A 27,801-nucleotide genomic window follows, 5' to 3' on the forward strand; every position below is an offset into this window, starting at 1 on the left:
ACACACAACCTAGCCAGTGCCACAAACTGATCACCTCCATGCCACGCCGAATTGAGGCAGTAATTAAAGCAAAAGGAGCCCCTACCAAGTATTGAGTACGTGTACAGTAAATGAACATACTTTCCAGAAGGCCAATAATTCACTAAAAATGTTTTTTTATTTTTACTTTTTTAATTTTTTTATTGGTCTTATGAAGTATTCTAATTTGTTGAGATGAATTGACGAGTTTTTGTTAAATGTGAGCCAAAATCATCACAATTAAAAGAACCAAAGACTTAAACTACTTCAGTCTGTGTGCATTGAATTTATTTAATACATGAGTTTCACAATTTGAGTTGAATTACTGAAATAAATGAACTTTTCCATGACATTCTAATTTATTGAGATGTACCTGTACTGTATGTATATACTGTATATATATATATATATATATATATATATATATATATATTGTGTTAGCAAATAGTAGAGTATTCTTGTGGAAATTTCTAACACCAATAATACTTCTCCTTACCCCCAAACGGAAGCTGTGACCCCAAAACCGTAATACGTACCAATCTGTAAAAAAATGTTGCACTCCTAGTACTAACTACTGCATACTAGGATCAGCCCACAAGACTTGTTTTTTCGAGATGCCCTGACCCAATTGTCTAGCCATCTCTGTTAAGCCCTTGTCAAAGTCACTAAGCTCTTTTTCGATTGTCCATTTTTCCTGCTACCAACACATGAAATTCAGAAACTAACTGTTCACTTGCTGCCTAATATATCCCACCCCCTGAGAGGTGCCATTGTAACGATATAATCACTGTTATTCACTGCATCTGTTAGTGGTTTTAATGTTGTGGCTGATCAGTGTAAAATAAGCAATGAAACTGGCTACACTGAAGTCGAGCAATAGATCGTATAATTCACTTCTTTATTCACAATAGTCTTTAGCTAGCACAGAAACAATGAGGATCTTATTTAGGGTGACATGGTTAAACAACACTGATGAACAATATCTTATAACCAAATATTTTGCTATAAGAATGCTTCAAATGGACTTCTGCAGGAATGAATCAAATGAATTGTGAGTCGTTGTTGTTGTGTTTTTACTGCTTGATTTACACAAACTGTCCAAATAAAGCGGTCCACTATAATGAAGCAGACTTCCAGACAGTTTAGGAGAAAGCACAATGATTATTGCCATTCGGCTGCAAGTGTGCACAAATACTGTGACATGCTGCCAATCTGGTAGTGAAGTTGACTTGTTTAAGTCTAGTGAGCTCTAGTTTATAAGATTTTTTTGGCTTTAATATTTTTAGTGATAATATGGCAAGCTAAAACCCTCCCTGAATCATCTCAAAATTCATCCCTCTAAAAGCATTCAAGCTAAAAATACAAAAGCTAAAAAGACTAAGAAAGTTGGACCTCTGCAGTCAACCAACCTACTAACCCATTCCTAATATATTTAATATGAATCCGACCATGCAATATGGGATGTTAGAGCGTTACAGAATAAAAGAAAGCTGCTGATGGGAAAATACATTAAAAACTCACAAACGCCTTGTAAATTAATTTAATTACATGATTTGCAAATCTAAGCATAGTCTCTTACCTATATGCACATGCTTTATGAAAGATTATTTGAAGTAAAATATTCTCCCAACATGTAAAATGTTCTCTCATACGACACCAAATGTTACCAATTATACAGCACCTCATCACTGCGCAAATGCAATATTTTCTTCTTCAGCTGACATTCTCTGCAAATAAGTAACACATGGCTTTGATGAGTTTTAATCTATCTCACTCTGCCATTCCCTTTTAATCTCTCAGCACCAAAGAACTCTGTTCTCCCAGAGAAACAGAAAGAATAAAAAAAAGGTTAGATCTCTTTGTGTTTCATCTCTGCCTCCTGCGATCCCGTGAGAGCCCTATCTGTGCTCCTGTGCCTAGTCAACATACAAACAACCAGGGCCCCTGTTTGTTTGGCTTTTTTTCATCCCTTCCACATCTCACAGAAATCTTCCTGACAGTTCAGCGCCACAGCTTTTCCCCACAGGACTCTCCATCAGATAAAATGTCATCGTGGTTTTGTTTTCCTGCTGCCCATTGGCTAGCTGAGCATTGCCCACCTGATAGCCAACAGCACAGTGGCCGAGAGCTTCACATGCTAGCTGCACAGACTAGCGTTTTTATGATTCTTGAAAAACTTTTAGCCTCCAATCTAACCTTTATTTGCAACCCAGACTCATTAGAAAAGAATGCCGGTGGCAACATTTCTTCAAAACGATATTATGTTGCTTCTTGCATGTTTTGCAGCAAGTGGTGCTAAAAGCATGTTCAGTTTTATCCAAAAAAGGTGAATGGGACTCTGGTTGAGTTATATGTTGTATGGTGTGTATCAGTTGTATGTATCACTGCAGTTTTAAATCAAATGTCAAACGGTTTAAGCACTACTGCGTTTGAAAATAATGTACCATTACACTAAAGCTAACCAATAGGGTTAACAAAAGCAAAAACTTGAGATAAAAAGGCATTTTCTGAAGCAACCATGTGATTTCAGCTAGTTTATACAAGTCTTTTATCAGGATTCATACCCGAGTGCACAATATAGAAAATGCAATGCTGTACCAGGTGAGCTACCGAGCAAGTTTATATAAAGCCAAAAGTATGGAGATGATTATGTGATGCAAATGTCATAATATATTACAAATTATGCACTGTGGTAAAAGTGCTCTGGGGTAACATAGTATTGTGCAAGGGGTATACTGTATATATTAGATAATCTACCTCACAATAAATCATAATGTGTTAAAAGGAATAAAAGGAATACATTTCACTAGTCTATATCCACTGTATATTATGTATATTTTAGAATTATGTCTGTGAAACAATTCAGACTTTTTTTTTGGACATAAAGACTAGCCCACACACACTCTATGTACAGCCAGTCACAGATTTTTTTTTCAAATGTGTCAAATGTTCAAACCTGTGATATACAGCAACATATTCATACTCAATTAATACAATTGAACTTTCCATCTACAGTACTTTTAACATTTAAGCTCACTGTGGGACATTCTAGGATGGCTTTATCTTTGAAGGATACATGCATGCTTCACTTGATTTATTTATTTTTTCCATTTAGGCCAGCATAATTTATAAGCTTCCCTCACATCGAGAGCTCTCCTGTGGAGTCCTGTAATGCTGCCTAGGTAGGTTTTGTAACAAAACTTGCTACTGTCTCTTTAACAATACAAGTTATATCTCATATAACTGCTTTTGTGCCAGAGATGATTGTCTTCAGATTCAACGCAATGAGGCCAGGAGAATCAAATGACTGGCTCCTCTACTGGAGGACACCAAAGCATTTACTCTTGTCATTCCAAGTTAATGCTACTTTTCTGTATCCGTGTTTCAGAGAGTATAAACACACTCCACAGCCGCAGAACCTCATCTCACATCCTATTTTCTCCCTCCTCAAGGAATAAATTAATAAAAGGGCTCCCAGCTCTGCAGGTAATACAATTAAGTTTGACAACTGTGCTTTAAGGGCGAGCTGACAGTGCAGAAATAGATGAGCCATTGTCTGGGAGAAACCCGTGTCACAGCACGACACACTCCACATTTCCTGTTGAGCCGATGGATAAAAATACCTGCTGAAGGCATTCCTGTTTTTATTAGAGGATGGCTGATATATGATCAGAGACATATCAGTCATCCATATCACCCCATCACGGCTATCAGTACTGCTCATATTTAGTCTTAAGGGTTCACAAATCTACAGTATTAAACTAAAGCATGTAACTTGCCCAGTGCTGTTTGTGATAGTAACATTGCAATAGGTACTGTATGATACTCATTACTTCTTCTAAAAGATGATCTATCTAGTTATCTATCTATCTATCTATCTATCTATCTATCTATCTATCTATCTATCTATCTATCTATCTAAATTTATGCATTGCAACTGAATAAAAAAAGAAAGAAAAACTGTTTTTAAATGCATATATCGTTAAAGTTGCAAGTAAACATCTTCTTTGTTTCACTACCCAGCGATTGGTGGTTTATTATTTCAGTCAGGTTGCTACTTAGCGGCAGTGAAATCTAAAAAGTCGAGCCAGTTGTACTGTATGTAAATGAATCTCCCAGATCTCATTGTACCTGTCAGTTTGCAAAGTTTTTCTCATCCTCTGAAGTGGGCCTGTCTAGCCATTGTCTGCTGTGGGTTTGTGGTTAGACGGGTTGAAAGAGGTCCTTCTTCTTCTCTTGAGCTTTCATGTCTTTCTCTCCTTCGTATCTGCAAGTCGATGCCATCTCATTTATTTCTCTGCTCTCCTGTTCTGAAGGCCGGCTAGTCTAGCAGTTCTACGTAAGAGTGTAGATGAGGTGGCGGCTTGGAGAGAAAGAGGAAGTAGGTCTCATTATTCAAAGTGCTCCGGTCGGGCCACTCAAGGCCTCTGATGATATTGTGGTGACCTTGTGGTTGTTTAGTTTGTGCATGCATTACATCTCAGCACACTTGATTCGCAGGCTGCTGCAGCTAGCTGGACGATATGGAGATGGATAGCCTTCCTCTAGCAGTTTTTTTTTTAGAAAATTTGCAGACTGCTGCTAACATCGTCCAGTCATGAGCTGTTATGGACCACAGGTGCAACACCGAGCAATTAGTGCTGGTCATCTGGCTGTGGAAATTTGCTCAGAATATTAATTAAGTTCCACAATTTGGCTAATGTTGGGGTCTGGGATATGAACTGAATTCCCATTTGGAGCGTTATCTTGGACTCGGAGTATCTCCAGCCGACACAGAACAGGACTGGAGTGGAGCGTTTGAGTGGCAGGCGTCTACCCTAATAAACTATGAGTACAATTAGTCTTGCTTGTGAGCAGTTTCATAATTATGACAGATTCATTAATTATTTAACTTAATGAGGCAGCTCCTGCCCAGATAGATGTTTGTGTGGAGCATTTAGTGGCTCAAGAGCTAATTTGGCAGGTTGCTATTAAAATCTTTGGATTTGCACGAACACCTCCAGTCATGAATCAACAAAAAATTAAGAAGGAAAATCTCTAGCACATGACTGGTAATTGACGCAGGCTACGCGACTCGCATTCAGATCTTAGGTATGTTAGGGGATTTTATTTAAATAAGTTTCTATCTAGAATTAGGACCTGCACTTAGAGTATAAACAAAACTGGATTTTTAAGAAGTCTTGCATGTCTGTACAAAACAGGCCGGCACAATCCTGACACATGCAGGGTGTTTCAGGCAGTCAGTAGGGGTTTTCTAGGTGTTTGCTTATTATTCCAGTTAAGAGGAGTCCACCTTGTAGTCTCATAAAACAAATCACTAACCTTGAATATTTTTGCATTTCTCATCTCCACACTTGAAAAGTGAAAAGGCATTTGACACGAACCCGACAATGATTAGAATCAAATAAAAAAATCCATCCGACAAATCTAACGAAACTTGGAAACCAATTAGGCTTAAAACAGTTTGATTTCTATCTCATCTCATCTCTGTGTGAAGTTTGCATGGGGCTTATTTTGGTGAATCAAACAAATTACCATTATAATTTAAATTTTAATTATACACAAATGATTAAAGGGTTGACTCAATTGACCTCGCTTGCAAAGGCTGTTAAACCGAGAGTGCTTGGCCTTCATTTATATACCAACTCAACCTGCTCTACACAGGGTTTTCACCTTTTTTTTTTTTTGATGCAGCAAGGTTAGTGTTGGCCCAGGGCTTCACCCTGTTTTTAGGATTTGTGCCACTCCAGCCACAAACAGTAATGTGATGACAGGCCTATTAACCCAGCCTAAGGGTCCGACCGTGAATACGAACATGAGCTATAATTAGGTAGCTGCAATACATAGATACATAGGTCTTTCTTCTCCCTATGTGAATGTTTTATGCTATCCTTTCTGAATTGTGGTGCATGCCTACAAGAAATTGGACCAGTACAGTGTAGGCGAAAAGTGAACGAACCTCATTATTATCCTTAATTTTGTTGCACACTCAAAGCTGATCCCATTAAAGGTGTTGTGCAGAAAAATTCACAAATATGTCTGCCTATCCAGTACAACCCCTACATGGAGGAAGAATAACAGAAATAGAGGAGTGGATGGGGACGTGGAGGGACGTTTATATAGGCTCGTAATGATGATTGACAGGACTGAATGATTAGGCTCCTCCCGAACCTATGTTTGGAACTTCATTTATTTATAACTGTGGAAAGAGATTGATCAAACTTTGTGTTTGGTGAAAAGCACCACTTTTTCTCGACAGCTTCTCATTCAAATAAGACTTGTAATGTGGAGAACCAAAATGGCTAATCCTTGTTTTTGTCTTCAGATATTTCATCCACAATATAGTGATGTATCAGCTCTCGAAGGGATATGTCAGGGGCTAATTGTTAGAAATTGAGTTATTGAGCAGTTTGCCCTTGCTGGTGCCCTAAAGGACTAGCGGCAAATACAAATAGCCTCCCTGTTATATTGGCATTCTGCTGAGAAACTCCTGACTTACCCATGCCATAATATTGTTGTAATAATTGGAGCTCAGGGGCCATCAAATATCATGCCAGTTTGTTCAATTGATTCAGACAAGCCAAGAAAAGAGCGAGCGAGAGAGAGAGAGAGAGAGAGAGAGAGAGAGAGAGAGAGAGAGAGAGAGAGAGAGAGAGAGAGAGAGAGAGAGCGAGGGAAAATATGAAACATCCAAAAGTCAGCCAAGAATTACCCAGTCAGAGAAACTCCTCAGGGCAAAAAGACTGAAGAATTTATGTTCTCAAACTACCAGCCCCTGTGGCAATTTGAGTTGCTCAGCTGGACTGATTATTATTTTTTTTTAGTTTTGCATTTCATCAAATGATTTTACAAGATATTTGTGCGGCAGTGGTGCTTTGACCTGACTACAGCTTTTGGTGAGGACCCGAGTCAGGTTGAACTCAAAAATTAGTTGGTGTGAAAGCTGTATTTTGGGATGTTGAGCAAATAGACTGAATACAATCCTTGCGGAGGTGGATTGTTACAGGATATTTTATGTTATTGAATGCATTTGCAGTTGAGTTCCATTTTTAGCATCTTGTGTAATACATGAATCGGATGTGGAAGTGGCGATCTGTGTGTTTGAAGTTGTAGTAGTAAAACCAAAGGGAAAAAACTGTTAGGCTGGCATCTTCTCCTCCTAGTCATTATCTACATTATTAGAGTAGTATACAACAGCAACCATATGAAAAGAGAGTCTGGGGGAGGGGCCCAATCAAACTTCAGTTATCAAGCCAAGTGTGAAAACAGCCATACTGCCATCAGCAAAGACAACAACAGAGCTTTTGTTCTCACAACATCCAGTTATAATTTGTTGCTCTTTTGGATTGTTATTTGGCAAGTGATTAAATAAGATATTTTTTTTGGACAGTGTAGTCAATATCTGTTCAATATCTACATTGGATGTCATTGTAATGAATGAATCTTTTTGCATCAAATCGGGTTAAGACACAAAGTTATAGTTCATTCAACACAGGCTGAAACATGTCTGTAGCAACATTTCTAAAAAATGGTATTATGTTGCTTGTTGCACGTGGCAAATGAAAATGTCAAATGATTTTATTATGTTGGATGTTGTATGTATCATAACAGTTCAGAAAATAAATGGCCAGTGAATGGTGCTAAAATAGCATACCACCTACAAAAAACCTGGCCCTAAACCTAACCATTAGTGTAAAAAAAAACATGTCAAGGACTCTTGCCGAAGCAACCACTCCAGTTTAGCTTGTTTTTAAGCTCTTTTATAACAGACCACTGTATCCTTGAGCTCCTTGATTCACAGACACTCTTACCTGAGCACTCCACATCGCAAGTCCAGCTGTACCAGGTGGGCTACTGAGCAAGTTTACTTTATCAGAAAAGTCATACGTATTGAGCTAGATTTGAGTCATTTGAATCATTGGGATAACACTTTTTGGAAGAATCAAACTATGAATGTTTTGCTTACAGTCACCACACCAGGCTCAGTTAAAAGGAAGCATTTTAACTTTATAAAAATGACATCTCATCTTTTAGCAACACTATTATCTTCCTAAACAGCTGTCCTTCTATTTAGATTCACCAGCTTTCAGAGCATTTGCTCCGTAATGCTGATTGAATTGCACTGTGTGCTCATTACCATTTGGCCAGTCAAACACTGAGGTGCATGTGTACAGCCGAATAAACAGAGGACACATCAGACGAAAAAACAACATTTAACATATCATTTACAGGCTTCCAATATTAAGTAGTGACGGACAGCAATGCTTTGTGATACAACCTTTTGACAGCATTCCAATGAGAAAGCTCAATAATCTTTACACTTCAAATAGCACACACACTTAGTGGTTAATGGAGAAGGTCATGGCACCAGCATGCAGTCACGCAGAAGAAAGCATGTGGTCGTGAAACACATGGCACAAAGCCAATACATGAGAACCGCCCAATACATTAGCAGCTTACATTAGCATTTTTCACGGTACCTCGATCACACTGTTATTTTTTTATACTACTGCTTTGAAAAAGACCCTATAAATGGTTACTACTACTAGTAGCCTATATGTTTGTTTCAGTGTTGACCAACTTCACCATCACAAAGATTATGAAGGTCAACAGGCTAGAAGCACCAAACCAGTTGGCCTGAGCTGGACTAGCAGCATATCCATAGATTTATCGAGAAATGTCATTTATTGATTTGTACAAATGCTGAGTAAAAATACTAATATGAAAATGCTTCCAACTGAAGATGTGGATACACCCATTACCTAAGCAAGCAGATTGCAGGATCAGATGTAGCTAAGCTATTTTTGCAAAGGTGGTGTGGTATTCAAACTGTGACTCACCGGACAGGCACTTTCTCAGAGAGAATGTCACAGAATACCTGAAGCTATAGTCAAACACCACACTCTAATTCATTAGTGCACACACTAGCCTTATTTTCTCCTGAGGGAGTTAGTGTATGTATTGGGTAAACCGTAACCCACGATGATATTTACACAGTGCAATTTCATTTTATACCTCTCATATGTTCCCAACATAAAGCGGTATATAAATGAAGCAGCTGAGAAACCACATCATAGCTCTTTCCCAAAACCTAGACAGCTGACTTAATCTCTACTACTGTACCTATGCAGGCAATTAAATTTTAGGGAACAGCTATTCAACATCATAAATGAATAACTTGACAACTGTTACTCACTTTTCCTCATGCGAAGCGCACAATAGACTCTGCGAAGCATACACTTCTGCATTTCTTTCAACTCTGTCTACCATCTTGGATTTTTTGAGCACTTTACAAAGTCTATTGTTAACACATATTGTTTGATCCCCCACTATAGCAACATATTAAAATACAAAGCATAACTGCAATTAGGTACCTTAGTTTTGCTCGGTCTTGTTTCTCCTTGTGAAAACCCGCTCATCTTACCTGACTCACTCCTTTGGAAAACTGTCTAGACAGCTTCATTTTTGCAACTTGACACTAAGTAGTGAGTCTGTTACCCTTTTAAAAGCAAGGGCAGTGGTCTCTGGTTTTGTAGTCAATGCTTTGAAAAGGCTTGGTGAAATCAATCAGGAACACAGGGCAACAGTGGCACCAGCAGAGAAATAGTCATAATTCTGCTGTAAATACTAACTTGTGTTGTGTAATGCACGACAAATGAGCAGTAGGCTACTAGCTAATAAAGCTAATAAAAGCTAGCTATTAAAAACCAATATGGAAATAAGATTAACTAACCTGTAAGAAATAATGAATTTAGGACTGAGATTGTTCCTTATTAGGTAATCAATGGATACTGAATGAAATCAGTTTTACTACTAGCTAAAACTATGGCCAATTATAAATAATTACCAATTCTTTATTTAGTATTTACAATTAATTTGTAATCTGATTTTTTTTTTGTCTGATTTATTTTTATTTATGTATTGTAGGCCTGACTTATACTGTGCAGACATCCATTTCTGTGAGGTACACTGATATTCTAACAGATTTCGATACAGATGCTGTTTATTCGATTATTCGAGGATATACATTGTTATGGACAAGAGAAAATAATTATTTTATCCAGATCGCAAAGAGTCTGTACGCTTCCTGGGCTGTTCCTGGTGTCACCTACAGTATGGCTGTTGGACCATTTTAAATGAAAGACAGAAAAGCATTAAATAAGCAAGAGTTAGCTGGTTATTGTGATATGTAATGTTCATTAATTCATTAATTAATGTTCATTTGTCCTGCATTACTTCCTGCAGAGTTACTTATTAAAGATGGATAATTATTCTAGTGGTAACAGATAATGTACTTAAATCAGACATAATGAAGCACCAATAAATATTTCCCAAAACATTATTAGATATTACACTACTATAAATACTATCATTAAACATCTGTAAACTCTTGAGCACATTTACTCTATTACTTAATACTCAAATATAAACAAGTTGTTGGATCTGTTAGCTGGACAAACTACTGTAGGTTTCCCTTGTATTTCTAAAATAAACAGTGCCGATTCGGAAAGGGCAGAAGCTGAAATTCTGAACTAAATTACTAACTGACAATATCTGCAATTCTTTCTCCCTTTATTTGTATATAAATTTAGTTTCGACAACTAAGCTGGCCCAGAAGCCAACCAGGAAAATTCTCAGTGCTTTCTATTGTCAGTCCATCCCTGCTGTCATTCATAAAAATCCCCTGTGCCTTGTGTGTTTGTCTATTAAATATTTTGGCTAATCTGATTATGCTTTCAGTTAAGACTGCAGTACACATTTGACCAGGTTTAAATCCATTCTGAAAAATTCCAGAGATTTTCCCTCAAATATGAATAAAGTCTGCAGATTACAGTACGTCTGGGCCGGGCCTCCCGATGGCAGTGTGCCTACAGTATGATGCCTTTAAATGCTGTTTAGGTGGGTTTGGAACCAAGCTCATCTGTACACTGCCATATTAGAGCATGGTGTATTACTGTAAAGACGACAAGTCTTGACACCTCTTATGTCACATGAGTTCCAGATGAAATAAAATTTCCCAGTACCTAAGAAAGATTTCCTACTATAAAATCAGATACCTCTATAAAGCCTTTCATCCCAAATTTTCACAAAGCCGTTTCCTGGATCTAATCCTGCATGAATGATATAGGATTTCACACCAAGTTCAGTCTTCACATACCGGTTCTTCAGTTCATCCATTCCGATATTCCTCCCACTCTACTTGTGAGCGGTATTGGTTTCTCTGAATTAGCTTTGCCTCTAAAGCAACACTTTAGAAATTCAAACATCCTGTGACCAATTCTGACAGGCTTTTCATTCACTAGAAGCAAGCACGCACCCCATGTAAATAATTACACCTACTCAGGTTTTTTCTTTTCTTTTTTTCCTGCACTTTTGAGTTTCTCTTTTGTCAAGTCACACCAAAGTGAGTGGATTGGGCGCCTACGTCCACTCTCATGGCTGCCAACTTAACACCTCTCTGCCGGTCCTCCACACCCACCTTCCTCATTTCAGCCGACACAATGTGGAGAATATTGCCTCCCACATGCGTTAAGACAGCTGGCCTTGGTTCCTTCACTGGCCAAAGCATGATTAATCACTTGACAAGAAGAGTAGCAAGAGTTGGCTAGAGAGCCAATATAAGTCTCTCAAGACGGATCATTTCTGACCCAAACACACCTGATGATGGACAAACCCTCCCTCATGGTAGAAGACAAATGAGCTGATCAGGGCACAGTCTGGCTGGAATTGAGGAAGAAAAAGTTATGCCACAGCGTGAGCGTCAAGTCAAAAGAAGTAATGGATCACCAGAGATATCAGCAACAGGCTGTAAACAAGAAGCCTGAAACATGGAGAACTGAAAACTCATTTTAAAAATACATTTATACACATATTTGCCTCCAGCTATCCTGATCTGCTCTAGAGGGGGTCGAAGACAAAGATCAATATGCCTTTGCAGCACAGGATCACGTGCCTCTACTGTACCTACATTTTTGTAAAACTCAAAAGAACATACCTATACATACAACTCACTGCAGTTTCCAGCTGAAAATGTACTCATTAAAACTAGTGGCAGTAAAACTCTAACAGCTTTTATTCTTTTTTACACACACTATGATTAAAGGGCAGATTGTTGATTAATAAAGACTTATTTCTGTGCAGTTTCTTGCATAATGCTAAAGCGAAGACTTTGGGGACTACACAAGCCCTTGTTAAAGATCCCTATGGCCAGCTGAGCATGTCGTGCCAGGATGGCACTGATGCTATCAGATGAGAACAAAACTTGAACTGACAAATTTCGCTACATCGACATGGTTAATCAATTGAATTAAATCAACACTGAACTGATTTTAACTAAATAACGGCACTACTGTGTTTGGTAGAGCTGCTTATCCCTGAATTGTACTTGTTTGATAATTAATGAAGTTTACACAGTTATTGAATTGAACTGAAACAACACTAAATTGACTGGAGCTGAATATTTGAAGTCTGCATCACTGCTTTGTCAAGCTGCTTTGAAACAATCGTTGTATAAAGCACTATATAAATAAAGGTGTCTTAACTCGACTTGAAAGTGCCACAAAGAAGCAGTGTAATATAATTTTGCAGAAATATCACCACAGGCACATTTTCTTCCAATTTTTTCCCAATGAAGCTGGTTTGTGCCTTTGGGTTGTAACGTAATTGCTTCATACCAAACTTAACATTGTTCCCTAAGGTTGTTGGGACACATTCCCCAGCCAATAGGCCTACTCTAAGACAGATGAACTCAATGCCCTGACTAGAGGAAGGGAATACTTCACCCAATTGCCATTTATACTTTAAGACAGGATCCAGTTCTAAAAAAAGATACTCCAAGATTTAGAGGTCAGCAAAGTGTCACCACATGCACGATGGATGCAAAGTTTGGCCAAGAGGCAGAAATTCTTGCCCCAAAACCATCAAATAATTTCTCTCTTTAAGAAAAACCAACCTGAGCAATACATCACATTGAGTTCCCTGTCATTATAAGTTTCTATTCGCCCTGAAACAACATGTCACTTTCTACCCATAGACCGACATGGACGACTGGTCTCTTTGCAACATAAGTGAAAAATAAATAAAGGCTATGCAACATGGCTTGTATAGTTGTACAGTGTTTATAAAAAGTGAGCTTCCTGACAGAATTTTAAGGCATCAAAGATGCACTCCCATTGCTAAGGCCTGTGGAAATGTTAGGCAGCTGAGAAAGAACCTTGTTTTGATCAAGCATGCATTCATTCATTCATTCATTCGGAAAAGGCAATACCAAAATCCACTGGAACAAGCTCATTGAAAAACAATGCAAAAGTAATGCGAAACTATAAATATATTTCATTCAATACGGCAAAGTATTGAATAATTCACAGTTATTTCACCCAACATTTTTCTGTACTATGCATTTTTTATACCTACTGGAGTACTGTGCCTTTAGCTCAGCAACATGCAAATCTCAAACTCTAGCCTATAGGACTTAACTCAAGTCTTGAAATACGTTAAAAACATATGCACGTTAGTAATTAGTAAAACAAATGTAGACAGGAATCTTATTATAAAAGAGATCTGATAAACATAAACATCATGACACCTTGCATGTGCACAAGGTATTTTGAATCTGACTGAGTAAATAATTGTATATAAGCATTTATGTGCCTAGTGTTTCTTCCTGCTGATTTGATTATTTCAGGTCCCTTTCTAAATCTATTGAAATTTCATTTGGTCCGATTGAGTTGTTTACATGACAAAACAGATTATTTGGGTGCATGCAAAAGCAGCTAATCTGAACAGATATACTGTAAAAGGTTCTAGTTGTTCATTAACTAGTATTTTGCCTTTGAGCAGGACACTCAAGGTAGCACTAAAAAAACAATCTGGTAAATATCTACTATAAACTGTACCTATAATTGTTATACATATGCTATAAACTAGTTTTGTGCACAATGCATTTTGATTTGACCCTCAAGATGTATGTAAATCGAAGCAAATTAAACATGGTCTTTTGTGAAAATAAACCTCTTTAGTGACAAGCCAGAGCTCTAAAAAAGTTGTGGCTGGTGTGATTGAAAGAGTTTCTTGTGACATGATCTGTCTCACTTGAACTGTTGACAAATCTTTCAATTGTGCAAAACTAGGCCAGGAAGAACCCAAATGTCACAGCACTCAAATGACACTTTGACAGAAGCCGTCATACAGAAGATCAATCCCTCAAACCCAGAGGTCAGGTTTGGATAAAGAGACTGTGGTTCTTACTGAGGTTTCTGTGTAATTTATTTCACCCACAAAGGCCAAGAGGCATGAGCGCTGGAACCGGCAGGGCCTGGAGGTAAATCAGAACCGCCTGAGGAAAACCAGAGGCTCCTGGGAGCTCTGGAAAGTTCCAAACAACCTTGATGATTCTGTTGTCTTGTTTCACAAACTTCTGAAAAGACATCTGATGTATTCGGGAAAAGTTTTGAGACCGCAGACTGTGCGAGAGAACTTGAAGACCTCACCGTTTGCTTCTGGGCAGCTAATGCGTTAACAGGCATCATCTTCGATTTATTTCAGCCTTTGGGCATTTCAGGTTTTAATTTATATCCTATAAATTGATTTCAGAGTATGTTTTTTTTCTCCCTTCGATTCATTCTCATTTGATTAGAACAACTGTAATTTCTTTCCATGTTTTTTTATAATTTAATTGGGTGTCTGTCTCTCTTAGCACATGGCCTTTGTTTCACTGAAAAATGGCTTCTGGATTTCTTCCCTCATAACTCTTGCTTTTCAGCACATATTGAATAAAACATTTCTCACAATTTTAATCTTAGCGCTTCGCTTCAAAAATGCATTAAAATGATCAGATTTACTGAAAGGTGACAGTAAAGACTTTTACTTAGTTACAACAAATTTCTTTTTTAAATTAAAGCTGCTCTTTTCAACTTTAAACTATTCATCAAAGCATCCTGAAAGAAAAAGTGTATCGCGTTTTCCACAAAACATTTATTTATGTTTGTTTGCACATGGTACAAAAATACTGACTAAAAATAGCACAGATTATTTATTTTAAGAAACAATGAAATGCTTTGCCTGCTAATCTGCATATTTGGGTGGAGGTTATATTGCTCTCATACGTTGTGCCTGAGGTGGGGAAATAAATGTAAAATAAAATGACACATATTCAGGCACAAATTGCAGCGTTTCCTGAGAAAGACCCAGCCACTTTGGCTGTAGCATTTCCCTCTTTACATGAAACGCATCTCAAGCTCTTGACCTAGATGAAACATATATTTGCCAAGGGATTTTGGAACAGCCTTTGAGGAAGTCATTTGAAATATAATTTCACATCGCTGCTGAACATGCAACATTTTACTCTGAGTGCTAAAAAGGTTTCACAGAATCTAATCGGAAACCATTTGCAGTAATACACAGTTGTCAGTGACATGGAAAAGCTGCGCACCAATACCTAATATCATCTCACCAACAAAGAGCAGAAGACTGAATGGTTAATTTCTGAATTTGATTTGCATTGCAGCTGTGCCAGCCAGTCAAAGAAGATCCATGCATGAAAATCACTTTTCTTGTGCCACATAACACATGATCTTCTTAATTAGACTCCTGTAACGGAACAAATGCATACTGTTTGCTGCAGATGGATGTTTTGTCTACATGCCCACCCATACTGATGATGTTCATAGAAATGTAAATTGTCTCATGTGAATTTGAGTCAGAAAGATTCGCGAATATAATGGAATGCAATCAAACATTTATGTTGCCTTGAGCTATGAGCTCCGGGGAAAAAAACAAACCAACAATTCTAAAACAGCCATAATGTACAGCTTCAAAATCATATCTATAGCCTGCAAAAGTAAATAATAATAGCATTAAATTATATTTGGGTTCTCAACGAAACAGAAATACAAGTGATGGTGATTTATTCTGTATTTTTCATAGCTCCTGTATTAATTCAAATCTTTTCTAAATCACATTTGGCAACTGCTCCGCCAGCTTACCACAATAAAGGGCAAAGGTCCATAGATTTTTAAAAGAGAGGTGGCTATTGTTAATATTTAATGCATCTGGAAACAGTAATTAAGTCTTCCCCACCGGAAATGGAATTTGACATGCTCTGGAGAGCCAGTGAGTAATTATATTTGTAAAGAGCAGTGATACAAGATACTCCCCCCAGACTAGAAGTCATTACACGCCATTAAAGGGTCCCGGCAAGCCCGGCCTAATCCGCACGCGCACACACCCACCCACCAATCGATGCCCAACAAGACAGCATTTCTATAAACAAATTGTCTCCGGCCAAACTCTGTGTCTGATCAAATCCACAGAGTGCCACAGTATTCCATCAGTCACAAACAGCCAGACGCCAACAGCAGGAAAGACTCGCCGCTGATCTGGCATTTGTAATTAAATATTAAACCAGTAATGAGTTCTCAGCCATCTACATGGTGTGGAGTTCACATGCAAAAGTCTCCAAATAGGGCCCCTGGAGAGACAGGGTCCACACTTAGAAGCAATAATTATCGCATCCACAGGACAGGTGGAAACGCTGCAGTGAGATGATAAAACTCCGGCGAGACTTATTAAACAGGCTTCGGTAATAAAGACTGTACAGTGCGGAGATCTCTGTTATTGTGTCGCAAATTTCCAGGCTGTATTCGCTCACATCTAGAGTGCTATTTTCATTCTAGAGTGCCATTTTACGTGCTTCTCAAATAAGGCACATTCATGCATAAATACATGAATTTTAAATCAAACCTGTGTAACCTACATACAGCCGTGTTCATGGAGCATACATAAGTCAGAATAGCCACAAGGTAAACGAGGAATCTTTTACATGCCGTATAATTCTCTCTTCATACCTTTAAGCTGCATAATAGCAGGCTCTTTTTTTGTATTAATATCCTATTATTTATTTATTTTGCTTCCTTGGAATTGTTCACACTGCTCTGAATTTCAATTATATTTGCAGCAGCTATCACTATGCAAATGAGGGGTGTCCTGTGTTTTAATAAAGGGAAAATGCAAAGTTCACAGTGCTGCCATCATTCCTGTAGAGATTGTACTATTAGCAAACCATATTTTGTAAAATATATGCCAAATATGTAAAAAAAAAAAAAAAAAAAAAAAACCACTGCGAGTAATTATAATTTTTCAGACCAGGGTGAGTGGTATTAAATTTGTACAATACATAGTGCTATTAAACATTTATTCACGATTAATTGCCTCCAAAATAAAAGTTTTGTTTACATAATATATATGTGTATACTTTGTACTGTATATTTATTATGTATATATAAATACAAACACATGCATGTATATATTTAAGAAAAATAACTGTCAAAATATTTACTGTATGTGTGTGTATTTATATATACATAATAAATATACACATTATACATACAAATATTATGTAAACAAAAACTTTTATTTTGGATGTGATTAATCGTGATTAATTGTTTGACAGCACTAATAATATAACAGCATAGATACTTATTATATTTATATTTAAATTGAATTCATTTAAATATCTGTATATATTTTTAAAAAGCACGCATTAATGATTATTTGTAATATTTAAATACTTTACAAATTAAAGGCATATTCTGTAATTTATAAATTAAAAAAATATATAAAAAATAACTTTTATGTTAATTTAATTCAGCTTCGCATATAAATTAAATTAAATAAAAAAAATTAATGAAATTAATAATCATTAAAAGAATTGTCAGGGCAAAATACAGTTACATGTAATGCTCAAAGACCCCTGCGGTTAAAATCAAGTTTTTAACATTGTTTGTCTGTCTGATGTTTTTAAAATGCTTAAAAACAAAACATGCAAATTCATCAGTCGACAGCATCACTATGCATTTTCTCCTTAAAATTGCAGTGTAGACAGTCTCAAAAATGCAGTTCAAAGCAGCACTGTTTCCTATCGTCACAAACATGTAATTAATTCCATTAACAGGTGGGACCTTTTATATCCATTAGCAGTCTGAGGTTGGCAGGAACAAAGTTTGTTAAAAAAAACATGGGCAAAGCATTATAGCTGTTTGATAAGGTAGTCAAACCAAGGGCTAATGATATCAATTAAAGTTACTGTACGTGTCTGACTTTGTAGGGAACGATACATAAAATGCATTACCATTCTGATACATGAACTTGTAGACGGCCATGTGTGATTCACTCTTCCTCTTCTTCTCTGAAAACAGTTTCTCATTTATACATTTAATCCAGTGAATCCAATAGTGTCACCTGCCATTTTGTGGCATTTACTACTTCAGTAAACCGAGTGAAAGCGGGGCAGATAGTCTGAGATGGTGTGATTGGGTGGAGGCAGGGACTAATTTGTATATTAATGGTTCTAAATGGCGTATACTAAATGAGGTAAGGGTGTAGAGTTATATTTAGGCCATTTTAAGGCATGAAGAAATGATTTCCATAGGATTTAGTTTTTTTTTTAAACATTTTTATTTTAGTTATTAAAGATGAGTTTTAAGTAATACAATTTGTGACTGCAGGGGCACTCTGGCCTAAAAATTACCCTTTTCAAGTTTTTTTTCCCTTTCATTTTGACTTGTTTCGGACATATCTCAGTCTACCTAGATGTTCATGTATATCTACATATTTCTACTGTTATAAACCATCACACGATTTTAATTTACAGTATTTAAGATATTCCTACAGATGTAGATCAGTCCTTAACAGCTGTGCCTGTAGGTTCAGCAAGGATTTCAAGTTACTCCAAAATGATTGCCACTTTAATACATGCATACAGAATAAAGCATCTACTGAATAAGCACTTACCTAAAGCTCCTTAGCAAAGCAAACACTTTTCTTTTTGGTATATGGGATATATTTGGATTCAGCATTCATCTGTTGGTTTTATAGACTTACTCTGAAATTTCATTTATTGTGCTTATGTTTCAAATTAATGCATAACTGTATGACTGAACATTTTTCTGAACAGCTTTTAAGAAGTAATCAACACAACACTGTGCAAGCCGAAAAAGCCAAGTAGACTGAACTTTGGCAAGAGTTTATATCGCTGTGAGCATTATTCTTTAATTCAGTCTCTTAAAATGTTTCTGCATTCCTGCCTCAATGTTTCACATTTACTGATTCAGCAAAAAGCACTCAACTTATCATTCAAGTAAATGTAAAAATAGTAGTCGTGATACTGAACACTGAACCACAGGCACCATTAGCAAACATACTTGCAGTAATCATTCTCTAATAAGTTAGTAAGTGCAATTTCTCCAATATGACTGCTCCTGGAAAATATTATATGACAAAGAAAATTGCTTACCTAGGACGCCGACTCGAAAGTTGAGCGTGATAACGATGACGTTCCCATAACTGGCCAGTACGCTTGCGTCAATCATGTTTCCGGTGCCCTCCATGTATGATCCTCCGTGGATGTACACCATCACAGGCTTGGCTCCAGTATCTCGTATGTCTGCAAGAGTGGCGACCATTAAACTCTCACTCCCCCACTGCCCCGTCAGAGCAAGATTCAACACAGCAGTGCATCTCACAGTCCTCCCAGATACCAGCGACCAGCTCAATTACAGTTTGAGATGCATCTCATATCAGCAGAGTCATTTGTCTCTAGTAATGAACAGTATGCGCAAAACAGATATGAACAGATGAAGCCATATGCAAGGTCAGAACCTAACTGGCTATTGCAGGCGGCTCTAACATGCTTTAGTGGCCTAAATGATGAGATCATCTCAAATTTAATGGCCTTGTTAGACTTCGCTGCTCCGGCATACAGCCACAGAAGGGTATAAAACGAGCAGCAATTGGGCGGGCCAAAATTTCTTATCTAGTAGGGAAGCACGCTGAAGGAATCATTCTGCCAAAAATTAAAATGACCTTCATATTGTTCTGACCCCATATTATTGTTTTGCTTATGTGAAATGCAAAATCAACACAGGCAAAAGTGAACAGTGCTTTATACTGCCAAGCTCCAAAAAAGACAAAAACCATAAAAGCAGTCCATTCAAATATTCCACATGTTCTGAAGTCAGACGCAAAAGTATGCCAGTATTTACAAAAAATGTATAAGTAAAAAAAAAAAAAAAAAATGTGTGGTAGGTCACAGCAGATTTGACGTTACTGTTGGTTACAGTAAGCTCACATCGTGTAGAATTCAAAAACTCTTGCTATGTGTGACACAGATGGCTGTAAAATGAATGGCAGCCAGTAGCTTGTTTGCTCCTGTCGTAAAAGTGACTGAATAGAGCCCTGATACACTCATAGCGAATTTTAAAAGTTAAAAAAAAGTTGCAAATACATTTTTATTGATACCACTGTTAACAGATATCCCCCACACTGCTGAGAGCGATGTTTATATGAATATGTAAATATGTGTTTCATGCTTTCTTCTCAATAACAAAATAAACATAAAGCAAACATGAGAAGTGAGAAAACAGCAGTTAAGAAAGCATCTGATCATAGTGATATAATCAAAAAGACTGCACCAGCTCTGCGTTTCACAGGCACCATGTCGACAGATGAGGTAATTAAAATTACGCTGTTAATAAAGTATATTTGAGACTATATATATCTGGTAATGTGAGATCATAGCTAGGGCTGGACAATATATCGAACGATATGATCATGCGCATCTCGTCAGTAAAGCCGGTTCCATGATTCGCGGTAAATCCCCATCACCTGCATTCAAATGGAGCTGCAGTTAATACACAGAGCCGTAGTTTACCGGCTTTACTGACGAGATGCGCATGATCATATCATTCGATATATTGTCCAGCCCTAATCATAGCTTGAATTAATCATTTCTTTACTTGAAACATTGACACTTAAGTACAGAAGAGCTCTTTCGGAACATTGTATAAGCATTTGTTATGGAAAAGAGGTTCACGGGTGCATGCATAAACGTCACAATTTCCTTGCAAAAATGTCCAGAGTCCTTTACGTGAATATCAGTCTACAGGCATTCATAGCCAACCTAGAAAGTTGGGGTCTTGTTTTTTTTTTTTAAGTTTCCCTATAAGCTGTTCACACATTGGCAATAAAAAGGTGATTAATACATGAAAATTCTTACATATAGCCCATTTAAATCTTAAAACAAAATTCTTAAGAATGACTTAAAAAATATATATATTATAAGAAATAGTGCACACATTGTATGGACTCATTTTTGGAGCTTGTCAGTATGCTATACCACCATTCAATTTCATAAAATGGAAAACAGAAGCTTGAACATTCTATCCAAGATCTCATTTAGTGTTTCCTTGAAGAAAGAATATAGTAAAGGATTATATGAAGATTTTTATTTTTGGCCAAACTATTCCTTTAAAATGCACCACCATATGTTCCTTATTTCATTAAATGCTTTTGTATAGAAATTAATCAATCGACCATTATCAGTTTGTTATTTTCGGCTAATCACATAACATAAAACAGAAAAAAAAACACAAGCTGTGGAAACTGTCTCTCTACTGAAATGAAAGAGACAGAAGCCTTGGGAAGTTAGCACTGCTGGGCTTAGACTCAAAATGCTGTATTGTATTGAGGGTTGCCATGGATACGGCAGATCAAAATTCAGAATCTTTGAGAATGGCTAATCGCAAACACCACTCCAGTGCATTTGCCCCCATTTGCATTCAAGCCCTCCTATTAAAGATGTGCTTATTTGCATGTATGTGGTCACAGCGAATTACCGGCTGGCTTTATCTTGCAAAAAAGGCATGTTATTTGCAATCACTGTGTCACTGTCTGAGCTTAACGTCTGCTTTACATGGCAAGAAGGCATTCACACGTTGCGCTCCTGATCTGATGGAACAAGCGAGAACTGATTTGTATAGAATTTTTCCAATTTCAGATCCGGCAGCTGAAACATTTACGATTACGTTTAAAGATTTATCTGGTATCTGAGAGAAGTATGATAAGGCACTGCTTTGAAATGACAATTCTCTGTTGACACTTATCGTACGGAAGAAAGACAATGCATGGAGTGGGAAGAAGAAGGTGAGAGAGAGAAAAATGCACACAACTTCCTGCACAAGGGATGCACAGGATGAGATACCGAATGAAAAAGATCAATTAGAAAAACAATCGAATATTAGTCATGTCAGTGTTATCAGTAACCTCTTTTGTCGATTCACATCATGTTGGTTTGATGTGACATAAAAGCATCATACTCTGCTAACTGATCTCTTCTCTATCAAATAATCATATATAACGTCAACATCAAAATCAAGTTATCCCATTGAAGACCTTTATCATTTAAAAAAGATTCAGAATTCACATCCTGAGGAAAAAGAAGAGAGATATTGATTAAAATGTATTGTAAAGACACTTGCACTTCACAAACACATCATTTGAATAAACAGGACATAAATGGCCTTGAACAGAAGGGGTGAAACTATAGAACATTAACTAAAATGTCAGCTTCATGAATGTACAAACATGTTCCTTGACATGAAAACATGACTCATTCGCTATGACACACACACACACACACACACACACACACACACACACACACACACACACACACACACACACACACACACACACACACACACACACACACACACACACACACAGACACTCACAAACAAATGCATATGTTTCATCTTCAAAAGCAGCGGGCGGCATGCATCTATTCCTTTATATAACATCCATCAATCATCTCAAAGTGAACTAAAGAAGGTGAGGACCCCTGCTTTCTTATAAATGAAAAAACACTTAACACCTCTGAGCGCACGATGGGTTGAGCGACCTTCTTCACAAAGTCTTCTGCATCTCCATCAGAGTTGTGATTAGGGTGTTAAAATATGGTGGATGTCAGACCTGGACGGCAGCGCTCAGCGTGTCTGCAAAGCTCAGGAGGAGGACGCGTCAAGCTATCTGTGAACCTCTCAAAATTCTCAACGGGCCACCTCTCAACGGCCTGTCACTCTAGAGGAACTGGACAGCGTGAGCACTGATAAGTAGCCCAGACTAGCACTGACGCTGTAAAACATGGAATCTGTCAAACATTCTTATTGTGAGCATTGTATGAGCTCTCGAGTCGAGGTTTTGACTTTAGACCCCACCACTGAGCTCATCACAGATAACATAAATGTTGAAGATCGACAGTTCCAGGTCAGACTGAATATAACTGAAGCCAGCATGGCTCGGACTCTGCAGGAAAATACATAATATACACATCCAGCCTTTATACAGCATTTACCTCAAACTATATATATATATACAAATATTTAAAATTTGATGAAGACCTTTGTGACCATTAAACAAGCATGTTCTATTAACTACACATTTACAGGCTTCTATAGCTTCATTGGGTTACATCTTATTTTAAGGTGTACTTGTTACAGTGTAATTATACATTTAATGTACTTACTATATTATTTAGTGTTAGGATTAGGGGTTGTTTAAGGGTTACTTGTATACATGTATATTATTATAATAGTAAGTACATGTAACATGTAACAAGGAAACTTTAAAATAAAGTGTTTCCCTTCATTGTAAATTAAAGTGTCCTTCTGATGCACACTTCAGAAGTAGAATGTCATCTGGGTATGTCTATGAATACTGCAAATTGGCACATGCTACTCATTTCACATACTGCTATTTGTACTAAGAGAGTAGTCATATTGGGATGCGGGGTATGATGATGCTGCAGTGCTTGCACCTCAACTTTTAATAGATTTTTAATACCACATATTTGTAAAGTGATATGCAAAAGGTTTGCATGTGGCAATTTGTTGACTTTGATTTCAACGGCTCAACCTTAATCCAGATGGGGACGAGTGACCTTTGAAGAAGGTGGGTTCTTGAGGCTGGGCTGCGGTGTTTGTGCATTAAATATAATGGTACTAACACAGAGACAGGTGGTTTGATGTGCTCTTTGAAGCCCAGCTTCTAGCAGTGAATGAAGAGGAGAGAGAGACAGAAGAGGGAGGGGGAGGGTGTAGACAGTTTGCTCTGAAACTCACTGCAACACCATGCATACGCCACATCAGACACCTCACTCGCTGCTAACCAAAAGCACTACCGCACACCCACCTGCAGAGAGCTTATAATTATGCAAAATGACCATACTCTCATTTGCATTATGATGAAAAACAAGAATTTGTGACAATTTCCTGAGACTGATGCCAAGGAAAATAGACTTTCACAAATACCTACCAGCACACTGCTAGGGTGTCTGGGTGGTTGCTAAATAGCCCAGGTCAAAGAGATTACCCTCAACCCTTTATGATGTTCTGGTTTCTTTAGCAGATAGAGTTCAGGACCCTCCTTCAGTGTGAAGGCCTGTTCTCACCCGCACAAAATTTGGCCCAATTTTTGCATACGGTTTGTCTGTTCAGACCAATGAATAAAAAAATGTAAATAAAAAAATAAAAAAGAAGAAAAAAAAATTCACAAATTTACTGAATGAAGAGGATTTCACTTTCTAACTTCAGTGGCAATTACAGAAAAAACATAAATACACCAATTAAATTTCTACACAAAATGCTACATGACTTCCTTTTTCTAAAACACACTTTTCACACAGGAAGTAAAACAGCATTCGAAAATTTTCAAACAGATGTTCAGATTTTTTTGTATCTAATAAGGTGTTCATCAAACAACAACAAATACGAGTACACAGACAAGAGAGCTAGTTCTGGATTTCTCCTCTGATATACACTTTGTCACTTAACAAAATGTGTTTTATAAGTGTGAATTTTATTGGTTGGCCAGCTTTATTTGCAGTGCAATGGAAAAGAGATTAGAGAACACCTGGATTGATGATATGTGATCATTTGTGTTGGTCTGAACAGAGGCATTATATTTTGCACCCAAATTTCTGTTGCTACCCAGGCTCACTGAAAATACATGCCTCTGCTTACAATTCTGCAAAACTTTTCCTTGCATAATAACATAATATTGCACTCCAGTGCAAATCCTGTGAAACAATGGTTCCACAAAACAGCTCAAACCAGCGTACAAGTTAAAATAGCACGGTTGTATCAGCGAATGTGTTTTTATATCAATTTTGCATTTGTTAACATAATCAGATAGGTTTAGGGTTATTTTCCAACATGATAGAGCATTAATCTTTTAGTGACACTCCCTGGACATTTAAGTTCTGAACTGCCGCAATATGCACCTGAACCAATGTAAAAAAAAAAGAAAAACAGCAATACGTGCCTGTACCAATTAATGTAATAGCCACAGTTGCACATTGAACACGTGTTTTAGTGCTGCTCACTGAACATTTAACTTTGAAACTGCTGCGATACCAGTCAGCTATGTAATAATGGTGTTGCAGAAACGTCGCCACAAGTGCATATTTCCAGCAAGCCTGGGTTGCTCGTTTTGGTGTGAACAGACTTTAAGTATATTTTTAGTTAATAAATACATAAACACACTGCATTACACCAAATACACAACATAATGTTCTTTTTAGAAACGTCATATGATCCCTTTAAAATCACTAGTTTACAATGCAACCTATACATTTAAGCCATAAAGTCTGTTCCAGTCTGTTCCTTCAACTGTTGGCACAAAATTAAACAACCAGGCATACATCCAATTTGGCCAATTGTTTATTTAACCCATCCTGTGTGACAGTGGGTACTGAACTCTGTTCTAGTCTGGATGTCGACTGAAATCCATCCTAACACTCAAGCAGGTGGAGCTGGCCTGCCCACTGGCACCATGGGAAAAGGGCTGGTGTCTGGAGGAAGGAAGGGCTCTTTTCTCCAATTAGGGTACATGGATAAGCAAGCCAAGCAATAGCTATGTGCATCTGTTTGTCAGCAGTGGGGATGAGAGCAGACACAGGAGACAAGGTAGGTCTTTCTTGAGCCAAATGCAATATATTACTACTGCCATGCTCCATATAAAGAATTAGCTCCCTGTGCCTAAATATACACCTACTTAATGTACCAGTACCGTAACAGCATACCTTAGTGCATACTGTACTGGTAGGAGGTGTTATAGCTTTGTTTAGTAGCACCTGAGGTTGACTTAATTGCCAATGATGTTCTACAGAATGATAGGCACTACAATCTGTTTTTTTGCCAAGCCTGATGACTGAAATAAGGCCAACAGCTCACAAGTTACATTATGTCATATGAGCTCAGTCTATTTCAGAGCTAAAGACAGACATCTGGGCTAAATCCCAAGTCCCACTGTATTCGTCCTATACATAAACCAGATTAGGATTGGTGCATCCCAAATAAAAGCATGGATATAATACTGACATATTAACTTACTTGCACACATTCCTACCTAGAAGTAGATAAATCGGGATTCCGGTAGAAAGAGCAGAAAAAGATGGAAAGACTGGGATGTATTCACACATTTGCCTTAATTTGTGCCTAAAGGCTCCTGGCTGACCTGGCTGAGGGTTAAGTGTGTGGTCTAGAATTGTTTGCCAAGGAAGACTGGCCTAGATTCTCAATGATACTATGTAGTCAGAGAGGAGTAGAGGTTGTAAGGTGAACAATGTGTCATGCTCACTATTGCTATCTTTTGCAAATATGCAGTGGCAGCTCAATTTTAGTTTCTGTGTCCAAGTATCGTTCCTTTGACTTGCACGCCTTGTTAGACAAACGGGGGATATGATATACAGTTGGCTCAAGTGGAATAACATTCAAGCACTGTTAAAGTGTCAAAACTAATTTGTAGCACTCTTACATTTGATAACTTCAGTGGAGGCTCAACTATTTACCAACCACAGCCTCCCAGTCTAGGCCAACTCATTTGCCACCTTTGCCTGCTTTGTATTCTTGTTTTATTTTAATGTTCCGGCATGCTTCACAAGCCATGGTTCCTATTGTCATTGTTGATGCCATACCCCTGGGCCATTCAGAGTCAAGGAAAAATAGGCAGGCCATTGATGCAGGGTAATTGGCACCTCATGCAAAAACATGCTTCGGGCTAGAACACGGACATCTCGGTGGACTACATCTCAATCCAGAGCTGAATCCACGTCCCACTGGGACTGCTATGGCTGTAAATGCAACCTTCAGACCAAGTGCTAAAGCCTCTGGAAGGACATGCTGCTTGACTGCTGGAGCCTACTGGATTTTTCATGGAGAGCCACCACATTTGCACAAGTCAGAAATTGGATTGTCTGAACCAGCCAATTGCAAACGTAATGCAACCGCTTTAGATTGGAAGTCTAAATCCTCCCGAGGGAAGCTTCCCTACATGTGGAGGGCTAAGACGTGTGCATTACAAGGCCTCTGCCTCCACCGGTATTGAAGAAAGTGTATCGATTAACACTGCTGTTAATACCCCTGACTGAGCCGCTTCAAACGCAAGGTGCCTCAGTTTCCATTTCAGCCTCGGACACTGCTGTGAAGTACAACAGTTGAATGGCAAACACAAAGGCAGCGTACCTGCTTTGTTTCAGCACCTGAACATGAGAGCTGAGAAGTGAGAGCAGCACTTGGTCTAAACCAACAAAGTACAGTAGGGGGGTACAGCTAGACCAAAACTCCAGCAAAGAACATGTCCCTGACCTATAACATCTATTGTCAGTTCAGGAGAATAAAGGAACAACAATAACATGATTTGAGATAGATTCTGGGGTTTAAGCCTTTCTCAGTAACTGGGGAAGAATACTTTCCCTGTTCTAATCTCACCAGATATCCACCCTGAGCCCAGAATATCCCAAGATAAATGCAATTGAACAATGCTCTTGCTGATTGGCAACTTCTCCCGCGCGCATGCTTTTGCATTGCTAATCCTCTTACCACAACTTGTCAGCCTCTCTCTCCTCATCTAAATCCATTCGCCTGTTTTAAAAACTGTGTTGTGATACCC

At 37.9% G+C, this 27,801-nt stretch overlaps 1 protein-coding gene across 3 annotated transcripts in view; it reads right to left on the reverse strand.

Moving 5' to 3' along the window:
• Positions 1–27,801, reverse strand: part of LOC109083511 (neuroligin-3-like) — a 159,406-nt gene that overhangs the window by 78,069 nt on the left and 53,536 nt on the right. For all 3 annotated transcript variants that reach the window (XM_042737823.1, XM_042737822.1, XM_042737824.1), the window contains one exon: positions 19,310–19,459. In XM_042737823.1, coding sequence (XP_042593757.1) covers positions 19,310–19,459 — 150 coding nt within the window. The remainder of the gene's footprint in view (positions 1–19,309; positions 19,460–27,801) is intronic.

Source organism: Cyprinus carpio, chromosome B14, assembly GCF_018340385.1.
Source record: "Cyprinus carpio isolate SPL01 chromosome B14, ASM1834038v1, whole genome shotgun sequence".
Classification (NCBI taxonomy): Eukaryota; Metazoa; Chordata; class Actinopteri; order Cypriniformes; family Cyprinidae; genus Cyprinus; species Cyprinus carpio.